The sequence below is a fragment of the Embiotoca jacksoni genome, unplaced genomic scaffold, assembly GCF_022577435.1.
Source record: "Embiotoca jacksoni isolate LCO1_2020_lvr unplaced genomic scaffold, fEmbJac1.0.p SCAF_7, whole genome shotgun sequence".
NCBI classification, from domain to species: Eukaryota; Metazoa; Chordata; class Actinopteri; family Embiotocidae; genus Embiotoca; species Embiotoca jacksoni.
In genome coordinates, this window is record NW_027185425.1 from 3,425,747 (window position 1) to 3,449,116 (window position 23,370).

The following is a 23,370-nucleotide window of genomic DNA, read 5'->3' on the forward strand; positions in this document are numbered from 1 at the left end:
TTACTCTGTTGGTAGGAGAGACGAGGCACGTTTGTTATGTAAAATAGAACTATGGCACGAGAAAATGTTTGTTCGAACAGTCGAGTCAGTTTATGGCACATTTTTGTCTGAGCACAAGTTGATCACAGCACAACATCAAACAGAACTTAAAAAATAAAAAAAAATAAAAAAAATCACAGACTTGAAACCAAAAAGCCATTGAAGACAAATTAAGAAATAAAACAAAATTTAAAGATATGGAAAACAATATCGAGGCCAAAACATCACACAGATACATTTAACAAAAATATTGATGCACTTCAATGTCCAACATTATGTTTTGTGGTATTAATTGTGGTATTAATATGTACAGTAACACTTCCAAAACAAAATCAAAATTAAAATAGACCCTACTCTGGAAATTCCAGTGGGAATGTTTTCAATTGAGACTTCAATACAGGTAATAGTAGAGTATGTGGTCGTGGAATAAGTCTGCCACTGTAATTTGTTGAAGTCGATCATATGTCTCTTCTCAAAGCCAGGATTACACTCGGGTTTTTACATGTCAACCACTTCCCTGTTCAACTCTGGAGACTGAAGCGTGTTTAAACATCAGGAACTGTCACGCATCACTGTGCAATAACAATGGATGTGTTGTATTTTCATGTTTCATTTATTCAAATTCACGTTAACAGGGGAAGGTGTGCTGTATACACTTATGTTTGTCCGTGTCCTAAAATATGTGTAAAAATTTAAAATAACAACAATAATAACAAATATTACAAATAGTTTGAAAAAAACAACAACTATAAAAGGTTGAACAACTCTCATTGCGCTCCAAATGTAATTTTAGACAACAACAAGTATCTATTTTCAGAGACTTTTTGCTGCCGTGTCTCACTGTCTTGCTCTGATAAGCTATTTTGAAATTTTGATTTAAGGGATGGAGTTTATCTAAAACACAGTATAAAAACAACAACAACAACAACAAGCTGCCATCTTATAACTTTTTTCATAAAACATATTTGGTGGCTTTTTGTGACTTTAAATCCAATTAAAAGTTGGAAAATAATGATGAATAATCAAACACCTTCATTTGATTGTGCCTAGGCAGCTTGACGTTTAGTCAAACCATCCTTTTGTCATCCTTGAGATGTCAAGACTCAACCAAAGACTGCAAGTTCACATTAGTCAGTACTTGTCCAGTACATTTTGATGGAAACCGAATGTTTCCTCTTAATGTTTAACTTTTCACTTCTGACCAAAGTCTGATGTGGAAGGAAGAAATTTGGATTAATTATGTGATATGATAAGGTGATTCACCTAAAAATGGAATGTAGCCACAGAAACCCGACAAGCGTTCCAGAGATACTTTGATAACACAAGAATTGTGCTCAATTTTCAAATGTTTTCGAAAAAATGTGAGTTATTTTTTTGATAAGAGGTTGGTGAATAATACGTTTAATTTCTCCTGCATGTTGACTTACAGCTGGAGGAGCTGTTAGAATAACTGATAACAGCAGAGAGGAATGTCAACCTGTGATATTTAGTTAATGATATATGACTTTGTAGAAATACACAAAGTGACAATGGCTCCTTGTCGCGTTTTAAGATACATATCAATGATCTACCAAAAGCATTGGTTCACTTGTACATGAAATAACAGAAATTTGTGTTGGACTTTGTTTATGCCCCTCAATTTTAACAGTACAAAAATGTATGCTCAATAGCAGGCGTCCACATTTTAAGCTTATTGTTTTACTTTCAAAAGAAATACACCACCTTGTACCTTTGCGAGGGCCGATTAATCTGAACTTCAACTTGACTATGTTTAGGGAAAATTAAACAGACAGTCCATCTGGTTTTGATTTTATATGCGATAACAGGATGGAGGATATGACAGAAAAGCTTTGAGCGGGTCGCCCAAGTACGGGCCACGTATGGTTTACGTTGAATTTGCACACTGACGCTGTTGATGTTTACTACTGCGTAAACGTAAGAATGTTATGGTATTGATTTTTTTTGGTATAAAATGACGAAGCATTTTTCAATTGTAGATATTACTGAAAAAAATGTACCGCGCAATTAAACTAGCAAAGTTTAGTACCCAGCCTTACATGTGGCGTACTTTTTTTTCAAGATGACATTAATAATGCTTTAATAATATAATAATAATGCTAATATAATAATGCTTTTGTGGACTAACGCTTTAGTCCACAAATGCAACCCACAAATTCCTACATTTAACACACGTATACTGTATATGCAGTTGATTAAACGCGTATGTGCAGATATAATGGGCTGAGAAATTAAACTAAAACGAAACAACTTGAACCACAACACTTGCAGCTCTCTTATCGTCACAATACAACCTCAAGAACGGAGAGGGAAACCAACTTGTCCCCGTTACACAATGCTCTGGTAGCTATGAGATCACAGCAGCCCTTTGTAGAGCTTTATCAGCTGCATTATCACCGAGCTGCATATTTCCGGGTATTGACATTTTAATGTCACTTTAAGATAACCCAACGTCTCCAGTCATCAGTGCTACAGGACACTACCAAGACAGTCACGTGGATGCGATTTAACTTGCAAAACGTTGGAGTACTTTGCTACAAGAGTTAACAGCAGCTAATGTATTACCAGACGGATGAGAGCAGGAGATGGCCAATGAATAATAAACTGAAGGAAGAGGATGCTTCTGAGCCGCGTTAAATTCTTCATGAACATGCTTCTCACAAAATATAAAGGAGAAAAGTTTAACCTTTAAACACAGTTACTGATTTTGATTATATTTATAAACTAAACGAAGAAAAAGAGCCATGCACGTGGGTGGACTGTGAGGGTGGAGCTTGAGCTAAATGCTAACATCAGCAAGCTTACATGCTCACAATACAATACTAACATGATCATGTTAAGCAAGTATGGGCTAATTTATTATTAATGTGCCCCCAACTTAGTTTTCCATGTTAACATTTGCTAATCAGCTCCAAACAACTTAGTCTGGTATTACGTACCCAAATTCATGATAAAAATACATGGGTGTGGTTTGCTGTCGTTGCATCCTAATAGCCATAGACCTTGGGTTAATGTTAAAAGTATTGGAGCAGTGTTTAATCAATCAGCATTCACCATCACGAGGGCTTTACCTCAACGTTATACGTAGCCACGCAGACTGGTTGCTGATTCGTCAGTCCTTTCAGAGTGGCTATGCAAACATTAATGGGAACTATAATATCATCTATATAATATAGAGTTCTGAGAGAGGAGGTGGACATGGTTGAGGAGTACAAGTACCTCGGTGTCTCCATCGACAACAGACTGAACTGGAAGACCAACATCAACGCCGTCTACAAGAAGGGGATGAGTCGACTCTTTTTCTTGAGGAAACTTCGATCCTTCAATGTGTGCAGCGAGATGTTGGAGATGTTCTACCATCTGTTGTGGCCAGTGCTTTGTACTTCGCTGTGGTCTGCTGGGGGAGCAGCGTTGGAGCCGGCGACACCAACAGACTTAACAAACTGGTTAAGAAGGCCGGCTCCATCATCGGCTGCAAACTGGACAGCCTGGAAAAGGTGGTGGAGAGGAGGACGCTGAGGAAACTATTGTCCACGTTGGATAATCCTGACCACCCTCTCCACCGCCTGCTGCAGGGACAGCGGAGGACGTTCTCCAAAAGACAGATACAGGAGATCATTCCTGCTCGCTGCAATAAGACTGGACAATAACTCACCTCTGGCAAAATCCATCACACAACAATAACACCGTTGTCTGTGTTCTTGGTTGTTTGTATATAATATATAGATATATATAGATATATACTGTACTGTATATACTGTGCATTTTATATTTTATATTTAACATTTGTACTGCTATTTTACTGCTATTTTATTGCTTTCTATTATTCTATTATTATCTTATTGCTTCCTGTATGCTGCTGTAGCGAAACAATTTCCCCTCAGGGATTAATAAAGTAACTACCTAACCTAACCTATAACCACAATAAAAAATTAAAAAAAAACCTGAAGCTGCGATGGGACCATCGTTCGTTTTGTAGTCTTTTGTTTATAAACCAAAGTAGTTGGACAGATGAGATGATGGTGGCACGAGACGAAAGGTGATTGCCAAAGATGAACATTCTCCGAGGACCACGAACGCCCGTACCAAACAGTTGTCGTGATATGTTCTTACAACCAAATATGTAATGTGGTGGTGTTCGAGGAAAACACAGGGGATCGCCAAATTCAGAAAGCTTTATCGTCTGAAGACCGTGAATGTCACGAGTGTACAACGTTTGCTTTTAGCCGGATAAACAACTGCTGAGATGTTTTAACGTGGACCCCGGTGGACCACTGCTGCCATCGACACGATATCCTACTGTGACTAAAAAGACAAAAAGTTACACTACCTTCTAAAAAGACATATAGTAAACATTAAACGGGATTGGATCCACTGTTGTCATTTTACAATGCAGTTTGTTGCTGGACTAAATACAAACGATCTTTTTTTCAAACGATATTAAGTGGAGGGGCTTTGCTGTGAACACTCCCAGCAAATAAAAATGACATTTTCAGGTCAAAATAAAAGTGGCGTTTGAGGATTTAAAAACATTTAAAAACACAAGAGTGAAAAATGAGGTTTGAACGAAGTTAGGTCAACAATCAAATTTAAGCAAACGTGTGAAATTGCCTGTGTTAGCTTCCTCGAAAAAAGAAGATTAGATTTGCTTAAGTCGTGCCTTTCACTCGAAGCGTGACACATTACCATCAAGCTCAAGTAAAACAAATTACAGGCATTTATCACCTGTTAAACAAGCTTCCAGAAGAACATTGTTTCCTAACGCAGCATTATAATAGTGGAAAACGTGGCATTAGAACGAAGTAAAAGTGTCAGAAGTCAAATTGTTATTCTGAGCAACGAGGGGCTTTCTCAGCATCAAATCTCAACTAGACTGAAAGTATCTGAAGGGGCAGCAGATGGCACTCTAATACACTTTTTAAAAAAAGGAAAAAAAAAAAAAAAGGAAGACTGCAATCAGCAAAAGAAGGCTGTCTAGTAGCGGTCTCAGAGGACAAGTATCACCGAATCACTTCTCCGGAGGGGAAAAAGGGCTAAACACTTGAGGTGGCTGAGACATACCGGCAGTAAGACATACCAGAAGTAGATGACTGGAAAAAAAAAAGTTACATTTACTGATGTATTGTGACAGTACCAGTTTGCTTTTTCTTTTAATAAAGTAACCACCTAACCTAAAAAACAAAACAAAAAATTCCCCTTGGGGATTAATAAAGTAACTACCTAACCTAACCTAAAGTTGTTAAAAAAAAAAAAAAATTATAAGCTCAGTGTCAATCTAAAAACCTGCCCAGATTTCAAAACGTTCTCCCGTGACTCTAAAGAAAATGAATTTTTAAACAACCAAACTTGTCAGCATTAATTTTACATTGGACAACCTGTTTTTATAAATTTTGGATGTATGCATGTAATGTGTTGATATCGGTTTAATCCTGTTAAGCGTGTCTTTGTTGTGTAGGTATGTGTCTGTGTGGGTGCTGTCGGTCTGTTAGTTGTATTGTTTCAACTCACTATGTCCAGGGAATACAGATGGAAATTAACTAGCAGCTAAATCGGGTACGAAGCATCTTTTCTCTTTTTAAGATGAATGTATGTTGCACATGTTCCCTGTAAATAAATTGAACAAACTAAAAACGAATAATCCTCCAGTGAAACACAACAATTTCTGCTCCACTAAAGTTGGACACCTGCAGTAGAAACTCCATTCTTCAGAGACATCTCCACCCTGTAGTTTGCCTCCTAGTGGAAAAGCATACATACTGTAGCGAGATAATTAGCCCAAACACAGTTCAAAGCTTTGAAGACCAAAGAAGACTATTTTCTCCACAGTCACATGACTTTAACCAATTAAACATTTATGGGGCCAGAAGATTGTGAAAAACCAAAACATTCCTGACATCACAAGAATCTCTTTGGAACATTGTGAGCTCACGCTGGGATAACATGGCTTTGTATAAACTGGCTAGTTAAAGTGCAGCTGTCATCAAAGCAAAAGGGGGGGGCTTATCAAGTCATAATCTGAAATTCATGTATATTTTTTTTAGAGATTCAATGTCTCACTTAAATTATTACGCTCATAATGTCATTTGTACTGAAAAAGTTTGCATTGAAAAAAAAAAAAAAAAGAAAAGAAGGAAAATAGAAGTATTTTCACCAGCAGACCCAGAATGTATGTCGAAATGTCCGAGCCAACATTCATTGTCAGTGTGTGAAATCCCTTCATGCAAATCAGATTTCCTTCAGGACACCAAGGAAGTTTCAACTGAAACTCTACAGTAAGCACGCACTACAATTACAAAAAATAGTGACGAGGTCAAACTAATAAATAATAAAGTCAAAAACAGGACACAGACTGTACTAAAGTGAAAGAAGTGCAAAAATAGTCCTTGAAAATAATTGAAATTAAATTCAAACAGACAGGTGTTGTTTTTTTTTCTTTGGCACGTAGAACTCGTGTATTTTATAATTAAACTTTATTGCCTGTTAGTTTTATCAAATACTGACACCTGCATTTTAATCATTTTCTAAAAAGGTCAACAAATGGATTTTCACTCTGAGGCACATGACCTGAAAACAAAATGTAGCCTACTTCCTTCTGGCATGATGAGGGCCACCTTTGATCTCATGTAAATCACGGAGGATGTCAGATGACTTTCCATTGCTGAATCTCATTGGTCTGTTCGACCTGGAATCAAAACAAGTCTGACTCACAAGAACCAAATTCTGTGATCCTTAAAAAGACCTACTGTCAATGTATGAAAACATAAACAAAATACAGGCCACACACACACACACTCATACAAAACAGCAGCTGCGCACAGGCTCATTGGAAAGCCAGATTTAAAAAAAATAAATAAATAAATACGCGACCATCAACATTGTTATTTACTCACAAAATAGGCGATGATCTGACAGCAAGCATTCGCCAACGTTATACAAGGGCAGTTATACACTGGCTGTACTGAAAGCCAGATTAAACAAATATCTTGGCGATAAGAGCACTGACCACCGACAGTGCAGCTATTAACTGTTCCCGGAGTCCAAACAAAACATGGTGAGGAAGCATTTTGTTATTATCTATCTGCTATTAAAAAAAAAAAAAAGAAATTAAAAAATCTGTTTTAACTGAGTCAGGTTGGTATGAATGTCAGTTCAGTGTTATCGTTGAGAGACATTAATGGTGGTTAAATGTCCTTATGTTACACCCGTTTGAGGTCGGTTACCTTTTAACCTTTGACCGGCCTGTCTGACCCCCAAAACGTCATTTCCCGCTGGACCGAAAGTTCGGAACCACGAAACCCAAGGTCCACTGTTAAGCACTTACTGAATCCTAAAATATCATTTGAATACAAAGATAACCAACACAAATTATAAACAATTCGTAATTTGTAATTCATACAACATTCGTATTATTTTTTTAATTATTATTTGTGAACCTGCAGTTTCGCCACCATCCGCTAGGAGTGCTGTGCAGCAATACTGCCAAGCCTACTTTCTTTTATCAACAGAGATTTCTTTTTTTTTTTTTTCCTGATGTGTCTGAGGTCATAACGTGATCACCGGCAGAGGGTTAGTTGTGTTAGTCCAATAATTAAATATACAATAATAAATTATAGGCGGAGGTATTTTTCTGTGTACTTTTGACTAGGTTTTTTTCTCATGATGCATCTATACTTCACAAATATAAGTAGTTTTTTTTACACTATGATAGTTCTATATATATATATATATATATATATATATTTTTTTTTTTTTTTTTTATTTTTTTTTTTTTTAAGATTGGTGTGTTGAATTGAGGTCCAGGTCAGTGCACAACACCTTTTACTCAGTAACGCGCTCTCCCTCCAGCGGCGACAAACGGAAATGCGTCTCGCTTCTGCCCGGAAGTGACGCCATGACAACGACGCGCTGCGCTTTTCCTGAAGGAAATCGGCGGAAACGTCTCGTGATAATGTACCTTTCGAGATACTAACGAAAGCAAACGTTATTTATTTTTTTTATTTATTTTTTTGCAACAACTGGAGCAAAGCTGGATATATATCTGGACAGCGTTCAGCAAAAGGTCGGTGGGCTTTCTGCACGTGTCGCCAGCGAGTTAAGCTCGAGGCTAACTAGCATGCCTTCAGTAATGAGTCTTTATTGTTCAGGCCAGCAGGTTTAAAGCCTCGAAGATTAGTCGAAACGTTTCTTTAATACCTTTAGTTCACGAATATAAGGGTCAGCGCGGTAGCCTGGTGAAAGTACAGGAGCTCGCTTAACGCTATGCCGAAACTCTTCCAATAAGTTATCGATAAGAGTTTAATATGTATATTCAAGAGTGACGTCATTATCTTCTCCAATCGCCTCCCTCCTGCAGACTTGTGTAGGCATGGCAGCTTCCCTGCCCCAGAAGCCGGGGATGGCGGGGATGCCTCCGCAACAACAACAACAACAACAACAGCAGCAGCAGCAGCAGCCTCACCTGGCGCCCGGCGCCGGTCCCGCTGCGGGGCAGCAGCCGATGCCTCCTCAGGGAGCCCTGAGAGAGATCTCCCCCGTGTTCCTCTGCAGGATCGGACAGGAGACGGTGCAGGACATTGTCACGCGCACCATGGAGATCTTCCAGATTACACGAGCCACGCAGGTAAAAGACAGACGTAGAAGACGACTCTCTGACTATCAAATATATGTAGACTATGTATACACGCACATCAACAACAACAAGAATAGTAGTGATGATGATAATAATGTTCGCAATCTTCTTTTTGATGGGAAAGTAGCTGTACTGACATTCAGTTTTATAACATCCACATCCAAAGGGGGGATTTTTTTTTTTTTTTTTTTCTTCCTTTAACACAACGTCTTCACTTTGTTTTGTAGTAGTGTGGGAACAGAGCACGGGCTGTACTTTACCGTCTCCCGTCAGACGCGTTTGGATGTTAACCGACTAGTTTTCTAGTCTAAAGCGTTCCCCCGCGTCTCCCGCCGGTCTGAATTTATCCCGTGATTTTGGTGCATCCGCGCGGCACGCTTTTCAGCCTCCGTCTTACTCATCCCTCCATCTCCACCCGATCCTCGTCTCTAATTGGGTCTCCCTGGGGTTTTTTTTTTTGTTGTTGTTTTTTTTCCCCCACTGACTTCTCCCAGCTTGTTGTCGTTCATTACGCTCCGCATCGTTTTGCCTGTGCTGCTTAAACGGCGTGGACTCGCGCGGCTCACGCCTTCTACCCAGCGGCGACACGTCCGCACCTACACGTTCCCAGATCTCGCGTCCAGCCTGTAAAAGAGGGTGTTACAGCGTCAGCTTTTACACGGAGAAACACTGCCTTTGGAAGTAAGAATGCAATAGTAAGAAGGAAGCCAATAAGAGCCGCTTGTGTTTTCTTTGATTCAGCTGCCTAACGGGGTGACTCAGAGCCAGGCGATGTACCAGGACCGCTTCGGGAAGCTCCAGGAGCACCTCCGGCAGCTCGCCCTGCTTTTCCGAAAGCTCCGGCTCCTGTACGAACGCTGCGTGGAGATGACCTCTGACCTGCAGGAGGGGCCACCCGAGGTCAGGAATACGCTCTGAATCACTGTTCTGCAAAAAAAAAACCTTGTTCGCCGTTTTGTAACCACACAACATAACTTTTTTTTTATTATGATTCAGAGGAGACCTTTGTTTCATCCAACCTTGATAAAAAAAAAAATAAATAAAATGCATTTGCAGAATTGTCTGTCTCTCTTTTGCCCCCCCCCCTCCTTTACTCTTTAAATGATCTTTTAGCATCACAGCCTTGTTCGTAAAAACCCAGGGAAGGGAAGGAGGCTTTAATAACACGCTGTGTGTGTGCTGTGTCTTCAGCTTGTGCCATACGTTGGAGATGAGCTGGCGTCTGTCAGAGTGGATCCCTGCAGTCCTGCTGTCAACCAGGAAAGAAAAGAGGTTCTGGAGGTGGGTTTCTAGTCTCTTCTCAGTGTCGTACGTGACCATCACCAATCAAACAGTTCATTTTTAAGGATTTTAGAAAAAGGTGTCAAATTTTCCAGTAAGAGTTACTGGAAAAGCACAAAGCAAAGAAAGAAACGATGCGAAGTAGCGACACTGCTGCCAGTTTAGGGCTCCAAACAACGACGAATTAATGCACTGATTATTTTTTTCATTCAGTCGTTTTGAAGCGTTTCATTTCTAAAATGTTAGCGAGTGGTACAGATTGGTGATAAAAGACCATTATAATTTCTTTTCTTTTTTTTTCAATATTATTTATACATCGCCAAAACACAATAGAAATCATCTCGGTTGTAAAGTCCTCGCAAAATAACTTTACAACAGGAACCCAAAATTTCAACTTCCTTTTAACCGAAAGAAACCTCCAACAGAACCCGGCTAGGCGGCGGGTGGGGTGTGGCCATCTGATCCCTGACAGTTGGAGGTGATGGGAGAGCAGAGAGAGAAAAGGATAGCATAGAGAGACGAAAACGATAAACACTCGGCAGGTCGATGAGGCCGGCGATCGCAGGTCAGAAACGTGCAGCTCCGAAGCCAGAGGCAACTGCTGAAAGGTACTGGGAGAGGAAATATCACAAACTGCGGGGCGAGAGGAGAAGACGAGACAAGTTAATACGTGCGATGTCGGCATATGAATGCACAGAGGGTGAAAGAAAAAGGACGGGAGGCGAGTGCTTTATCGCAGGTCTTCCTGCAAGATTCAACAACAACAAAAAAAGTTGTAAGCCTGATTTTAAAAGTAAAGAGGGTGTCTGTCTCCTGAACTCAAAATGGGAGACTACAATGCTCGTTATAATATCATACAATCATTAGCCACAACCAAAAGTGGTATCTTTTACAGTCTTCTTTTGTCTGACCAACAGTCTAAAAGGCAAATGTATTCAGTGTACTATCGTGCATGACGCACACACACACACAAAAAAAGAGCATCAAATCTTTTACATTTAAGAAGCCAGAAATCATTTCCCCCGAGATCAACAGCTTGATTCATCGACTGACTTGCTGCAGCCCTGTGCTGGTTGGTAAACAACATCCAACATACCTTTGTTTGGCATATTTTCACCTGGCGGCTTGGTCAGCCATTTTTGTTTCGATATTAAAATTCTAAACTTTTAAAATATTAATTCCACATTCCATAATTTATCAAGTGGGACCGGCGATACCGAGCCGCACTGAACTGAGGGGGGGGATTTATTTCAGAGTAGACATTCCCCGTAGATTCCTCTAGGTGGCAGTGCAGACACGCGCTCAAGTCGCCACCGGACGCAAGTGAGGAAACGCAGAAACTCTGCATCATGTTCGGCTTCAAAAATTAGGGTGTTGATCTTCGGACAATATCTGTAAAGTTTGACGAATGCGAATCGTGTGTGTGTGTCTGTCGCGCCGCATCCCGCAGAAGGTACGTCAGAAGAACCACGAGATGAAGGTTCTGATGGACCAGATGAGGAACCTGCTGTGGGACGTCAACGCCATGCTGACGCACAGGAAATGAGACTTCTTCGGAGAAGCGTTCCTCCGCAGGCGAACGGACTGCACAACGAAGAGCGGGTGAAACGAGGGAACTCCTGTAGGACTTTGGATACGGGAACTTCATCCCCCTCCGTGTCGGCACTTCATCGCCGAAACTTCACTTTCACATCAGAGCTTCTGTTGTTTCCTGTGAATGACAATGAACTTAATAATGAGATAGGATGAGACCTGAAAGCCGAAAAAAAAAAAAAAAAGGATAAACTTGCGTCAACCTGATGAACTTCAATGCCGAGAATAATTCTGTTTTTGTACAAGGCAGCTGACGGCCCCAATTCACGTTTTCCAATAGCTCTGCAACGGTTGGTAACTGTGTTTTGTTTTCGTGTTGTGTTTTTTTTTTCCAAGTCATAGACTTTGGATTCATACAGTTTGAATAATGAGTTGAAACCTGTTTTGCCACAGGTAAAAAAAAAAAAAATAACAACAAAGATGTGTAAAACACCGTATATATGGTGTTTTGTCCCCTGGCAGGCTCCAAATTCATCGCAGGTAATTCTTGCAAGTAAGGAGCTGATCCGACGGCTGCATTTACAATAGGAACTCTCGCCCATTATACGCTTTGTTGGGTGTAAAACACTATGGGTTAAGGATTGAAATTATCCCCCCGGCAGCTACGTATCTCAGGTGCTTTGTACACGAGTGTGTGTGTGTGTGTGTGTGCGTGTGTGTGCTTAAATGAGATTGGCTTCCTGAGTGCGAGGCATCACACCCGTTTTAGCCCGAGGGTGCAGAGACTTGCTTGTGAATTTATTTTTGTACACTGTGGGACAAAAGCTGGGCCCACTGGGTCATTTCTGTTTTGTATAAAATAAACTACAAAAAAAAAAAAAATCCTGAGCACGTATATGTATACATATATATATATATATATATTTTTTTTTGACTCCTGCTTCTGAATACAGGCCGTGCCCACTCAGACTCTGCAGTATGCGCTCTATTGTGTCAGTCTTCACCCCGAGGGCTGATGTGGGAAGGCACGATCTCCTCCACTATTGAAATTACACGCAAGCACATCAGCGCGTATCCACCTACTCGTCATGATGCGCACCGTGACCCCGACCCTCCGCACTCATCCGTCTTTACACATCGGCGGCTCCCGACACGCGGTCGCAGGACGTCACCGAGCGGCACTTTCACTTGACGTAATTACATTTTAAAATAAGATTTTTACAGCCGATTCATTCTACACCGAAAGGGGTTTTTGTCAATGAAATCGGCTGCGAGAAAAAGAAAAACCGCACCATTTTTTTTTTTTTTTAACCGCGTGAAAACGGCCCCCCCCCTCCCCTTCTACGTACACACCGCGTCAGGGAAATGTCCTAATGTCCTCACCTCAGTCTGGTTGAGCTCTAGAAGTTTATACAATCTTAAATGCACTCGTGCACTGTGGAACTATAAAGCACGATGCCGAGTTGGACGTAAAATATAAATGATTTGTTGAAACGCCAGAAAATGTACCAGCAAAACTTTTGATCACCGATATCGGAATCATCGGTCTTTTATTTATATATATATATATATATATATATATATATTAAAAAAACGGGTTTTAAATGTGACTATCAGTCAGTTTGCTGGTTCTTTCCATTTTCTGTGGTATACCGGCTGCCATCAAACACCTTGGAGACCGCGCCCGGCACAGTAATTCTCATCGAGTGGAGAGGAAGCGGTAACTTGACTCGTAGGTATTCCAAGTTACTTCACCGGATCGACATCAGCGTTTCTGCGACCGCCGGTACGTTTTGATTCTCCCAACGCGGGAGCGCGCCAACGTCGAGTTTGGACTCCCTCCCCCCCGCCCGTTCGCATCAACACGATCGTTTTGTCCGCACGCCGCAAAATTGTTCCCTCTGTGCTCAAGCTTTTAAGAAAACGTGCGACGGTATCATCTTTGGCAATGCGTGCAGAGGGCAGATAAGAGGCTGGAGATTCTTCCCCGTCGTCTTCGGTTACGGGACATCAAATTGGCCGGTCACGGTTAAGCCTTGCCGATACCTTTCCTTTTTACGTCCGTATCCTAAAGATGTAACATGAAACGATATCTTCCCTTCGTCTCCGACGGAAGGAACGCGCCCTTTTCTTCTCCTTTGAGTCGGGTGTTTAAAGGCGGTTCGGAGAACAAAAACTTTCAATTCCGCAGCACCGCGCCAGGGGTTTGCGTTTAGAAATCATTTTTTATTGGTTTTACAGTTTAGCATCTTGATGTGAAATGATCCGTTTCCTTGGCGACGGTCCCCGCACGGTAACGCTGAGAAACACCTCGACAGCCGGAGTGCGCAGCGCCAATGCCGGTCCCCGTCCCTCGGGTGCTCCTGGCATGAGATAGTCATTCTCCTCCTCTTTGTCACGGCGGTAGCGCCGACATCAGAAGAAGTGTTCACACTTTTTTTTTTTTTTTTTTTCCCCGCTCTCCAGACAGACTGTCCTTCCTCAGTGAGGCCCTTTCACAGGGACTCTTTCAAGGACCCGAAATGTTCCTCCTCTGCGGTCTTTACCAGACTCGCGGAGGCTGGAGAATCGTTCGGAGCTCTTTCCAAAATTCGATAAGACTTCTCTCTCTTCGTGGTTATGTGTATACGGTCCAGAACAGACCACCGGGGTCTGTGGGATGATTGTAATTTGTCCGCAAACGGACGCCGCCGCCGCCGCTTTTGTCCTCGTTCCACACAGTACTCGAGTACAACATCCTGACTGTCCCGACGCGGATCGGTCAATTTGTCTGTCCAAAAGGCCACTTAGACGAGACCTCCCATGCTCTCTCGCTTTTCCGTCCGCCCGTCCGTCACCGTTATGCCCTCTCCAGGTCTTTGTACTTCTTGCGGAGGACGGACACTTGATCTTTGAAGAGCACCGGGTCCAGGCGGAACTGGGAGTGGACCAGAGGCATGTAGCCAAACCAGTTGGCGAAGGCGTTGACGCACTCCTGCCTCTGATTGAAGTGCTCCGGGTTGGCCCAGGGGACGCTCTTCGTACCCTGGGAGGTCAGGCGAGACAAAACACGTCATTTACCGTCAAAGCTCTGTCCTGACGAGACCACAGCCGGAAACACAAAGTGGGCCCCCCCTCTCCTCCCTCCCCCCTTACCTGTGGACTGGGCAGCTCCTTGTACTGCTTCCTTTGAGCCACTTTAATGGGCGGCAGGTGAGTTACAGCAGAGACCAGGAAGTTCATCAGGATGTCCTCGCAGTTGGAGGTGCGATCCACCAGCGTCCGCAGAGACTGGGGCAGGTAGTGGGAGAACAGGTAGTGGTAGTACCTGTGGGGCAGGTAGACGTGTTACACATGGGTTCAGTACAGTCTTAATTAAAGCCGTGAAACATATATACATATTCAAATAGCAAAAAAAAACTTGTTTTTTTTTCCACCAACAGCTTCATTCCAAGTCGTTTCAATATTCCTCTTGCAGAAATATTTCATCACCAGTGCGTTCCGTTTCACTAACATTAGTGTCTAATGACCATTTCAGCTTCTCACACTTGCACTCGCAATACTGTAAAAATGTTTAGACAAGCACATAAATAAATCTAAAATAAAATGTCTCGCACAGGAAAGAAAGATCCGCACATAATTGAACTCGAGCGGCGGTCGAGAGAGCCGAATCCGTGAGGAGGCGGGCGTGGCCTGACGCGCACGGGAAACCGTGGGACGGTGTGTACAGTGTGCATGTCGATGATGCGTATCTAGGACAAGTTAACCATTTCACCTCTGGTGGGATTTGAGATCTATAGTGAACAACCAGCCAAACCCCCCCCTCCCCCCCTCCCACCGGAGCAGCGGCCTCTATTCCTTCAGTTTTCAAAACTGGAGACTGGGATTTTCAGTGCAGTGAAGTCATTTTGCATTACAATTTCAGATTTAGCAACCATCACCGTCTCCCTTTGAAAAAAATATAATTGTGTTCAGGAAGTAAAATTAACCACATTTTCCCTGTCTCAAAGTTGTTGGATTTGGTCATTGTCACAGTTTTTTTTTATTTTTTTTACTAACATACATTAAAAAGTAGATCAATTGTGAAATATTAAACCGTTAAAACCATGTGACACTTTTTGAGACAATGTGGCCATTTCTGTCAGCAGCTTTTTAAAGTGCCCCGTCTGAGGAGTAATTACATTCACATTGTATAAGGACTCGCATCGCTTTGCCATTGCCATAATTGACTTCTGGCTTTTTGAATTAATCAAACTGCTTCAAGTAATTCCTGAGTAATTCAGTCTCGCCTTTTTTTTTTTCGCATCTCACACACACACACACACACACACACACACACACACACACATAAATAATTATTCTGGACGCCTTTTCTTTCCGTTTGATTGTCTCTTATTGCTTGTCAAATTGAACTGCCTGCTTTTTACGCTCGCTGCTGCGATACGTCAAGCTGTCGCTTGTTTTTAGTTGTTAATCTCTGAAAGGCAAAATGTTTTGATCTTTAAAGTCGGTCAATCAATCACACTTTATTTGTAAACCAATTTTCGTACAAATAAAATATAAAGCGCTTTACAGTAAAAAATAATGCTCCCCCCACCCCCACACATCTACATGCAAAGCAAGAAATGACTTAGCCACATATTTAATGTCAAATCTGTATGAGTGCGTCTAAATTTAGATGTGATATTTGGTTATTAAGGGCACTATATATTAAAATTATTAAATTGAATTCTGCCTTTGGGAGATCGAGACAGACTCAGATTTATTTTTTTATTTCTAATTGTGAAGACTATTAATTACAATAGTTTATGGAATTCAGTCGGATTTGATCTTTATTTTAAGTAAACATATTTGGAAAAAAAAAAAAATGAATCATCTAAATTAACGTGCTGTTCTTTCTTTGTTGTATTTTATTTGTATTTTTGTCAGTTTATTGGTTTTTCTTTTTTTTTTTTTTTTTTGCATTGGCTCCTTTAACGCGTCCACATTTTTCCTGCCCGTTCTTCAAAAAGTGTTTTGTCGTGTTGCATTTGATTCTTTGGGTACTTGGGGAAAAAACAAAAGTTCACGTCGGCTGCTGTCGTTCGAGATGGAGTTTCCCGTTCTGATTTATTTTGACGGTTTTGATGCACCTGTGGTAGAAGGCAGCTCCAGTCAGGACGATAGAGTAGTCGTTGGTCCATTTTGAGGTGTAGCCCCAGGCGCGCTTCAGGGGATCCCAGAAGTGGCTCCTGGGAGGGTAGCCGACGATCCGCTCGGGGAAGTTCCGCCACACCAGGAAGGCAAAGTTCACCTGCAGGGACGCGCATGGGACACTCGGGAGATTGTCGACACACTCTTTTAGAGCTATCAATTCGTTCTTATGTGCATCTACTTTCGCTGTGTTTGTTAGTAACACATTTACACGCACCTCGCTGGTCAGCAGGACTGTATCCTCGTCCAGACTCAGCACTGCTTCTGTCTCTATGGCAACGTGAGGTAGAAACCGACTGGTGGTCTGCGAGGAGGAAAAAAAAACAACAACAACAACACAGTCGTAAGTCTCGGTACTGTAGTCTACACGTTTCCTGGCTCGTGCTCTAAAGAGACCATTAGAGAGAGAGAGAGATGATCGTGTTACAGTAAATCACATCGAGTGAGTGAGATGAGTGAATCAATATAGATTTTGTCCTGGGATTTAAAAAAAAAAGAAAGAAAAGAAAAGGAGACAGAAGAAAAGCTGAGGATGAGTGACATTTATGAAAGTTAACGCCGCATGGATCAGTGGATGTGTCAGATGTACACGGATAGAAAGCGAGACACAGAAAAACAAGAGATCAAGGCGAAGGATTCGGGAAAAAAAACAAAACAACAACAACCAGATACAGACAAAGAGTGAGGGATCCAGAAACGGAGTGACAGTTTGTCATTCTGCCACTCAGATGTCAGCAACCTCACCTTCCTCCTGCCATCTGTCACGGTGAGGGGGACAGGCATAGGAGGCCATTTGCTCCGATTGGGTGGCGGCTTCTCGCTGTTCCACAGAATGATGATCTGGAAGAGCAGGAGGAGGGAAGTTCATGTCACATACACACTGACGGAAGAATTAGATTGATTGGAAATAGCTCCTGACATCAATCAACCAGGAAGGGTTGGCAGAGGTATCCTCCCTCTCATGTTAACATGACGGTTCGCCCACTGGTGTATCTTTATATCGCGGAGTCACTTCGGTGTTTAAACTTTCACTTTTATCGTGTTGTAGATTTAATTTCAAATCGATAGAATTTGGATTTTTGCCCATCAATCTACACTCGGTATCCCATAACGTGAAAGTGAAAACAAGAGTTTAGAAATGTTTGTAAATGTATTAAAAATCAAAAGCTAAAATCTCTCGATTCAAAAGTACTCAAGTAATTCCGTCGTAATGTTAACTCTGAATTTGGCTTGTTTACCTGAGAGCAGTACTTTGACTTGGAGACCACCTGAAGTAGCTTCATGATTGGCTGAGACTGGGAGACCAATGGAGAGACGGCGTGGATGACAGCAGTGAACTCCTGACCTGGACTGACCCCTGAAGCAAGGTCACCAAAAACAAATGAAATGTTTTACCCATCTAAAAGTTTTACAAGATGCTCCTCGAAGTACAAACATATAAACGTGCACGTGTGTTGATTAGTCAAGGATCATCAAAATGATGTAAATCCAATAGTTTAAACATTTCAAACACCTTCCACCGGGAGTATCCAAACTTTTCCACAACCAAATACTTGTGCCGCGAGATGTAATTTGAAAACCAACGGGTTCAAATAGGAAGAAGTCATTACAATATGTGTTGGCATATCTTAGCAGGACCGAAGAACTGAAACCAACACGGACGAGGACTTCAGCAAATATTTGATTGCAATTTCCTGGTGGCGTGTTGATTAACATCCGAGACGGAGAATCAAGATTTCCATATTGTGCAAACTCGTTTAAAATGGAGGAGTGTGTTTACCTAATCCTAGGTAGTAGAAAGGGAAATGTGCAAGGTGAGTGGAGTACTCGGGCAGGACCAGCAGGCCTCCCGGCAGCGAGTTCCACATGTACTTGTTCCTCGATATGTGAGAAAACACACGGTCCTTAATGATCTGAGGAGGGAAATAAAAAAAACAAAAAAACAAAACATGGATGAGGGTGGACGTGGGTTGCAATGCGAGAAGAACGGAAAAACACATTGGCTTTACGCAGTCAAGTGGCTGTTGCGCTCGTCGAGCCCGCGCCACATTCATTTGTCTTCCCGCTAAGCCGGTGGATGAGAGTTTCGGAGCTTAATGTAAACTGCACAAGCAGTTCCAAGTCCTGACGCACTTGTGTTTGCGCGTCTCGGAGGTCCCCGACGACATGCTCCGTGTACTTGCCATTGCACACCAACAGGAGGAGTTCACGCAGCGGCGACGCCGGCCTCCACTCTGAAGCCCTCTGCCTCACTGACCTCAGGCTGACTGCACAGCTGTCTCCCGTGGGGGAGAGGCTCCCCTCTGCATGCTGTATGTATATAAGCAGCTTATCACCAACCTCCAGAACCTTTCCTTTACTATCGCCGGCATAAATCCCCAACAGCAAATACGCCAGAGGCTGGCAAGACTCGCCTTTATAAAACATCCGATTGTGTACCACTCGCCGGGTGATTTCAGCAGGGTTAAATCTTGCCGTTTTCCTACGTTTTTATAACGTGCTAAAATTGACATCGGCGGCGTGCACAAAAACTGCTCGTATAAGGAGTTTGGTATTTCTTTTCATGCGTCACCTAACCCTTGGGCACAACCTTCAAATGACTTTCTCCGAGCTGGTGCAACTACCTTTGAAGTGCTTTTTTTTTTTTTTTTTGCAGCTCGTTCAAAGACTGAAAGGTAAAACAAAAGATGAGCAGCGGAAGATGCTGCGTGAGCAGGACTGGACTCGAGAAGTGTGAAAATCAGGGAGAATCATCCCAGCAGCTCTTTTTTTTTTTTCCTCCGTTTAGGAAACTTTTTCTCAACCTGACGTGTAGCAATAAAAAAAAAAAAAAAAAAGACACATTCCTAAGTCTGATAATAGCAAGCTGTGAGGGAGAAACTGTCAGGTTGAGACTGATATTTGCAATGTAATGATATATCATTTCTATACATGAGGGGATTTCTCTGAGATTTCAGGTGGATCGGATGCGGACCGCTTTGAAATGTTCCTCGCGCGCAGCGCAACACGAAGCCGAGACGGGCCGCGATCACGGGCCGGGATCCAACCCTGTAATCATAATGATAGAAGGGTGGCTTGAATCAAATGCGAAAGCTCCGTCGGGAAGCCTCTCTGAAAGACGACTGATGGTAGCGCACGGGCGGTGAAACGCACAGAGGCTGCGTAGACCGCGGCTACGTGTTTAACAGGAAATCTGGGTTTATAGCCGTGGCTTCTTTTTGGGAGATGTTTTCACTGGAAATATTGTGCTGCTGCGCATTTCTGAATAGATTTGTAAGGTGGGCAAAAACACTCGGTGGTATTTGGAGTTAGAAAAAAAAAAAAAAAAAAATTCAGAAACATAATCTCCCCCCCCCCCCTCCCCCCGTATGTGCGGGACATATAGACAGAGGCACTGATGGCACGAGTTCAATCAAAGTTCAGCTGACTTATTCCCAGAGTTAAGATTAAAACCTTTTGGAGGAATTATTTTTGATAAACCCAAATGGAGGTGATTGTTGTTTGCCAACTTTCTATCATGTGAAAATTCTGCTGGAAAAAAAAAAAGAAGAGGAGCAGTTGTTCAGACAGTAATGAAACGGACTATTTCTGCAGTCAGAATCCCTAAAAAGTGACCAACAACCTCGTCATCATCCGTATAAACCAACAGAAGGATGAAATGGAGGCGAGGATGTCATTTGTCTTTCTAGATTTTTTTTTTTAATTTACTGCCGTGTTTATTATTTTACAATTTCTAACCAAGTCTGGCTGTTTCACCTCAGAGCAAGTACATTTCTTCCTTTCACCACAAACGTCAAGTGACGACAAACCTACTTCTCAGAGTTCTCAAATACCTCCTACTTAGCGGGATAGTCGAGTGGCTTTCAAGTGTATTTTACCGCTCTGAGGTTGGAGCTTTCCCAGTCGCTCATGAACGCATCAAAAATCCTGTTAGCAACTGAGCTAACGAGCTTGTTTGGCCTTTAACTAACCACCGTGAACTAGTTTTCCTCCACCTCGGTTGGTCATGTATGTCCGAACACATTTTTGTAAGACTTTTGATCAGAGAGCCTTTTTTTTTTCCCCCCCTCTTCTTTATCAACGGAAAAATGTACAATCCTGAGAAAACAAAGCACACAAAGCAGTTCATCCGTCGAGAAGGTCGCCGTAACTTCGCCGAGCTTGGAGCTCTAAACTTCACAAAAACGTGCAGATGAATTTTGCTGGTTTCTAATGCCGAGCGTGCCGCGGCTTCGGGCTGACCTCCAGTGTGGTGAGGACTATCTTGTCCACAGAAGAGAAGTAGGCTTCCCACAACATCTGGGTCCTCTGTCTGAGGGCCAGGACTCTCTCATTCCCCACCGCTCTCACTGTCGATGGCACCTGAAGAGAAGAACAAAAGATTCATTTTGTGAAATGACAAAAAAAAAAAAAAGAAAAGAAAAGATGAATGGAAAGAACTCAAATAGCTACAAATATTTATTTTTTTTCCCCCATTGATTAAGCGAGCAGTGTGTTTTTAAATATAGACTGGAAAAGAGAAAGAGAGGAAACGGCATTTAAGCGATCAAAACTGCAAAAACTAATTCGAGCGGTTGCTTAATCTGGTCCCCCTAAAAGCGTTTGACACGGAGCTGATTTGAGGCCTGTTGTTAAGATAATTAGACCTTAATTAGTAACGATAAATTAGCGGGTTTCAGATGAATCACTAAAATTGATTTAATTACTTCCAAGAGTTAAGCTGTTTGACTCCATCAAAGTGGAAGAAACCCATGTAGAATTCGGTGGGAGGGGGGGGGAGGGAGGGAGGGAAAGGGGTGTACAGCAGCTGACTCCTTTGAAACCTGCGGTTTTAACACGGCTAACAGATTTTCCAATGAACGCCAGATAATTTAGCTGGGAGGCCGCTACGTCTCGTTTCAAAAAAAAAAAAAAAATGTTGCGTCCTCGTTCTTTCGGCCCGTTTTTCTCTTCACCCACCGGAGCTGTACTCCTTCACCCTGCTCCTCCAATCCCCTTTTCTCCCCGTGCTTCCTCCTTCCTCTACGTCCGAAGGACAACTTCACCGCCGTCCGCGCTCGAGACTGAAGCGTCAGTCTTGCACTCCCTCACCCTCCGACCGCGGGCGCCGTGGAGATGTGCGAGAGTCTCGACAGGCGTGCGTTTCCACCCGAGGGTCGGCGCGGGCGTGCAGGCGCCGCCACCGATGAGGTCAGCTCATTCAATCCCATCCTGCCCTAATTTGAAAACGTCTCCCCTGCTCGGAGGCTGTCGGGGAGGGGCGGGGGGGGGAGGGGGGCGGGGGGAGGCTCGCTCCAGTTCATTAGCTGAATGCCAATTCACGTCCTCTTTTGGTCGGGATCGAAGCGGATCAATGCAGAGGAGACGTGATGTAATTTGCGTGAGGGGGAGAGACAAAAAGGTTGCAGCCGGGAGAGGGGCGGCTTAGCTCGCTTTAATTGTGTTTATTTGCAGGTCTGCGTACCGGGGGAGCCGCGACGAGAGAGCGGGTGCTTTTGAAATGAGGCGGGATTAAGGCCTTTATATGGGTGTTTAATCTCAAAGGGGCTCCGAGCTGTAACCGCACCGTTTGATATAGGTAATGCCGGCCTTACGGTGCTTCGTGGTGGATGTTCTCCAATGTCCCTGATCACATTTAAACCAGAGGAGCTTTTGTTCTCTCCGCCGACAGAAAGAGACAAATACCGGCCACAGATCTTTGTAAAAAAAAAAAAAAAAAAAAAAAAAATCACGATGAAGTGGGTTCATTATTGATGGAAATTATATTAAAAAAATGCACAAGAAATCTAGCATCTCAGAGGTTAAGAGAAGTGCGATATATGAGTCAAGCTGTATTTCTACTGTCACTGTCAAATAAATGGCACAATACCAAAAAAAAAAAAAAAAAACTAAACTGTGGTCAACTTGAGCACTTGAGAGCCGAATTATCCTTTTTCCAATGAATGTGATGAACCTTACTAATTATTACTATAAGCCAGTGGGGTCATCAGTAAACCAATCACAGCTTTAATTGTTTTCTTCCTTTAATTATGTAAATCAAATATATTTTAGTCTGTTTTCTGTCGCTCGGTTGCTGTTCGTACGCACTTGTTGAACTTGGGTTTGTAAGACGGGTCAGCGGGAGCCCACCGGCGTGCCCGAGACCTTGGACACCCGCTCAGGACATCCGGAGGGGACATCTGTCCCTCATCAGGATGGCCAGATGTGCAAGATTGCCCCCCCCCCCCTCCCCCCGGCGTGGACGCCCGCGTGTCTTACCTGAAGTAGTAATCTCTCGTCTCCCTCAATGACCGCGTGGTTCCACTGTATGACGTCGGAGAACGGCAGCTCCCAGCCGTTACTCAGCAGCACCGGGACGCACGCCGCCTGGTTGCACAGGCATGTACAGATTTAGAGAGTTGGACGAGAGACGGTAACAATAACAACCAATTCACATAATGCGGGGCAAACAGAAAATACAATACACGTATTGGATACGATCAGCTGCAGTTACACCGGGTTCCTTCTGGTTTCATCCTCCGTAGCTGCTGCTGCCTCCCCTCGGGCCAGCAAACAACATAACATGACATGCTGCAGCTGCATGAATACAATGCAATCTGTACGAGTTCGGCCTCAGCTGCTTGGCACCGCCATATCCCGAGCTGAGCAGATAATATGATCAATGCTCCTGTGTAAATGCGTGCGTGCGTGCGTGTGTG

At 42.8% G+C, this 23,370-nt stretch overlaps 2 protein-coding genes across 8 annotated transcripts in view; one reads left to right on the forward strand and one right to left on the reverse strand.

Annotated features, from left to right (window-relative positions):
* The first annotated feature begins 7,941 nt into the window (after positions 1 to 7,941).
* Positions 7,942 to 12,390, forward strand: LOC138214846 (mediator of RNA polymerase II transcription subunit 30). Its single transcript, XM_069176679.1, has 5 exons — positions 7,942 to 8,116; positions 8,411 to 8,677; positions 9,428 to 9,586; positions 9,878 to 9,967; positions 11,418 to 12,390. Exons 2-5 carry the CDS (start codon positions 8,423 to 8,425, stop codon positions 11,511 to 11,513), a joined length of 600 nt encoding a protein of 199 aa, XP_069032780.1. The 5' UTR covers positions 7,942 to 8,116; positions 8,411 to 8,422; the 3' UTR covers positions 11,514 to 12,390.
* A 993-nt stretch (positions 12,391 to 13,383) lies between these two features.
* The window catches only part of LOC138214429 (exostosin-1c), a 79,560-nt gene continuing 69,573 nt past the window's right edge, over positions 13,384 to 23,370 (reverse strand). For all 7 annotated transcript variants that reach the window (XM_069176049.1, XM_069176048.1, XM_069176047.1 and 4 more), the window contains 9 exons: positions 22,931 to 23,038; positions 20,915 to 21,034; positions 18,453 to 18,585; positions 17,911 to 18,029; positions 17,417 to 17,512; positions 16,890 to 16,976; positions 16,612 to 16,772; positions 14,636 to 14,807; positions 13,384 to 14,525 (listed from right to left, as the gene is read on the reverse strand). In XM_069176049.1, coding sequence (XP_069032150.1) covers positions 14,340 to 14,525; positions 14,636 to 14,807; positions 16,612 to 16,772; positions 16,890 to 16,976; positions 17,417 to 17,512; positions 17,911 to 18,029; positions 18,453 to 18,585; positions 20,915 to 21,034; positions 22,931 to 23,038 — 1,182 coding nt within the window. In that variant the 3' untranslated portion in view covers positions 13,384 to 14,339. The remainder of the gene's footprint in view (positions 14,526 to 14,635; positions 14,808 to 16,611; positions 16,773 to 16,889; positions 16,977 to 17,416; positions 17,513 to 17,910; positions 18,030 to 18,452; positions 18,586 to 20,914; positions 21,035 to 22,930; positions 23,039 to 23,370) is intronic.

Coding starts and splice junctions, on each gene's coding strand:
- LOC138214846 (XM_069176679.1), top strand. CDS start 8,423: ATGGCAGCTTCCCTGCCCCAGAAGCCGGGGATGGCGGGGATGCCTCCG. Junction 8,678..9,427: donor AGATTACACGAGCCACGCAG/GTAAAAGACAGA, acceptor TCTTTGATTCAG/CTGCCTAACGGGGTGACTCA. Junction 9,587..9,877: donor TGCAGGAGGGGCCACCCGAG/GTCAGGAATACG, acceptor CTGTGTCTTCAG/CTTGTGCCATACGTTGGAGA.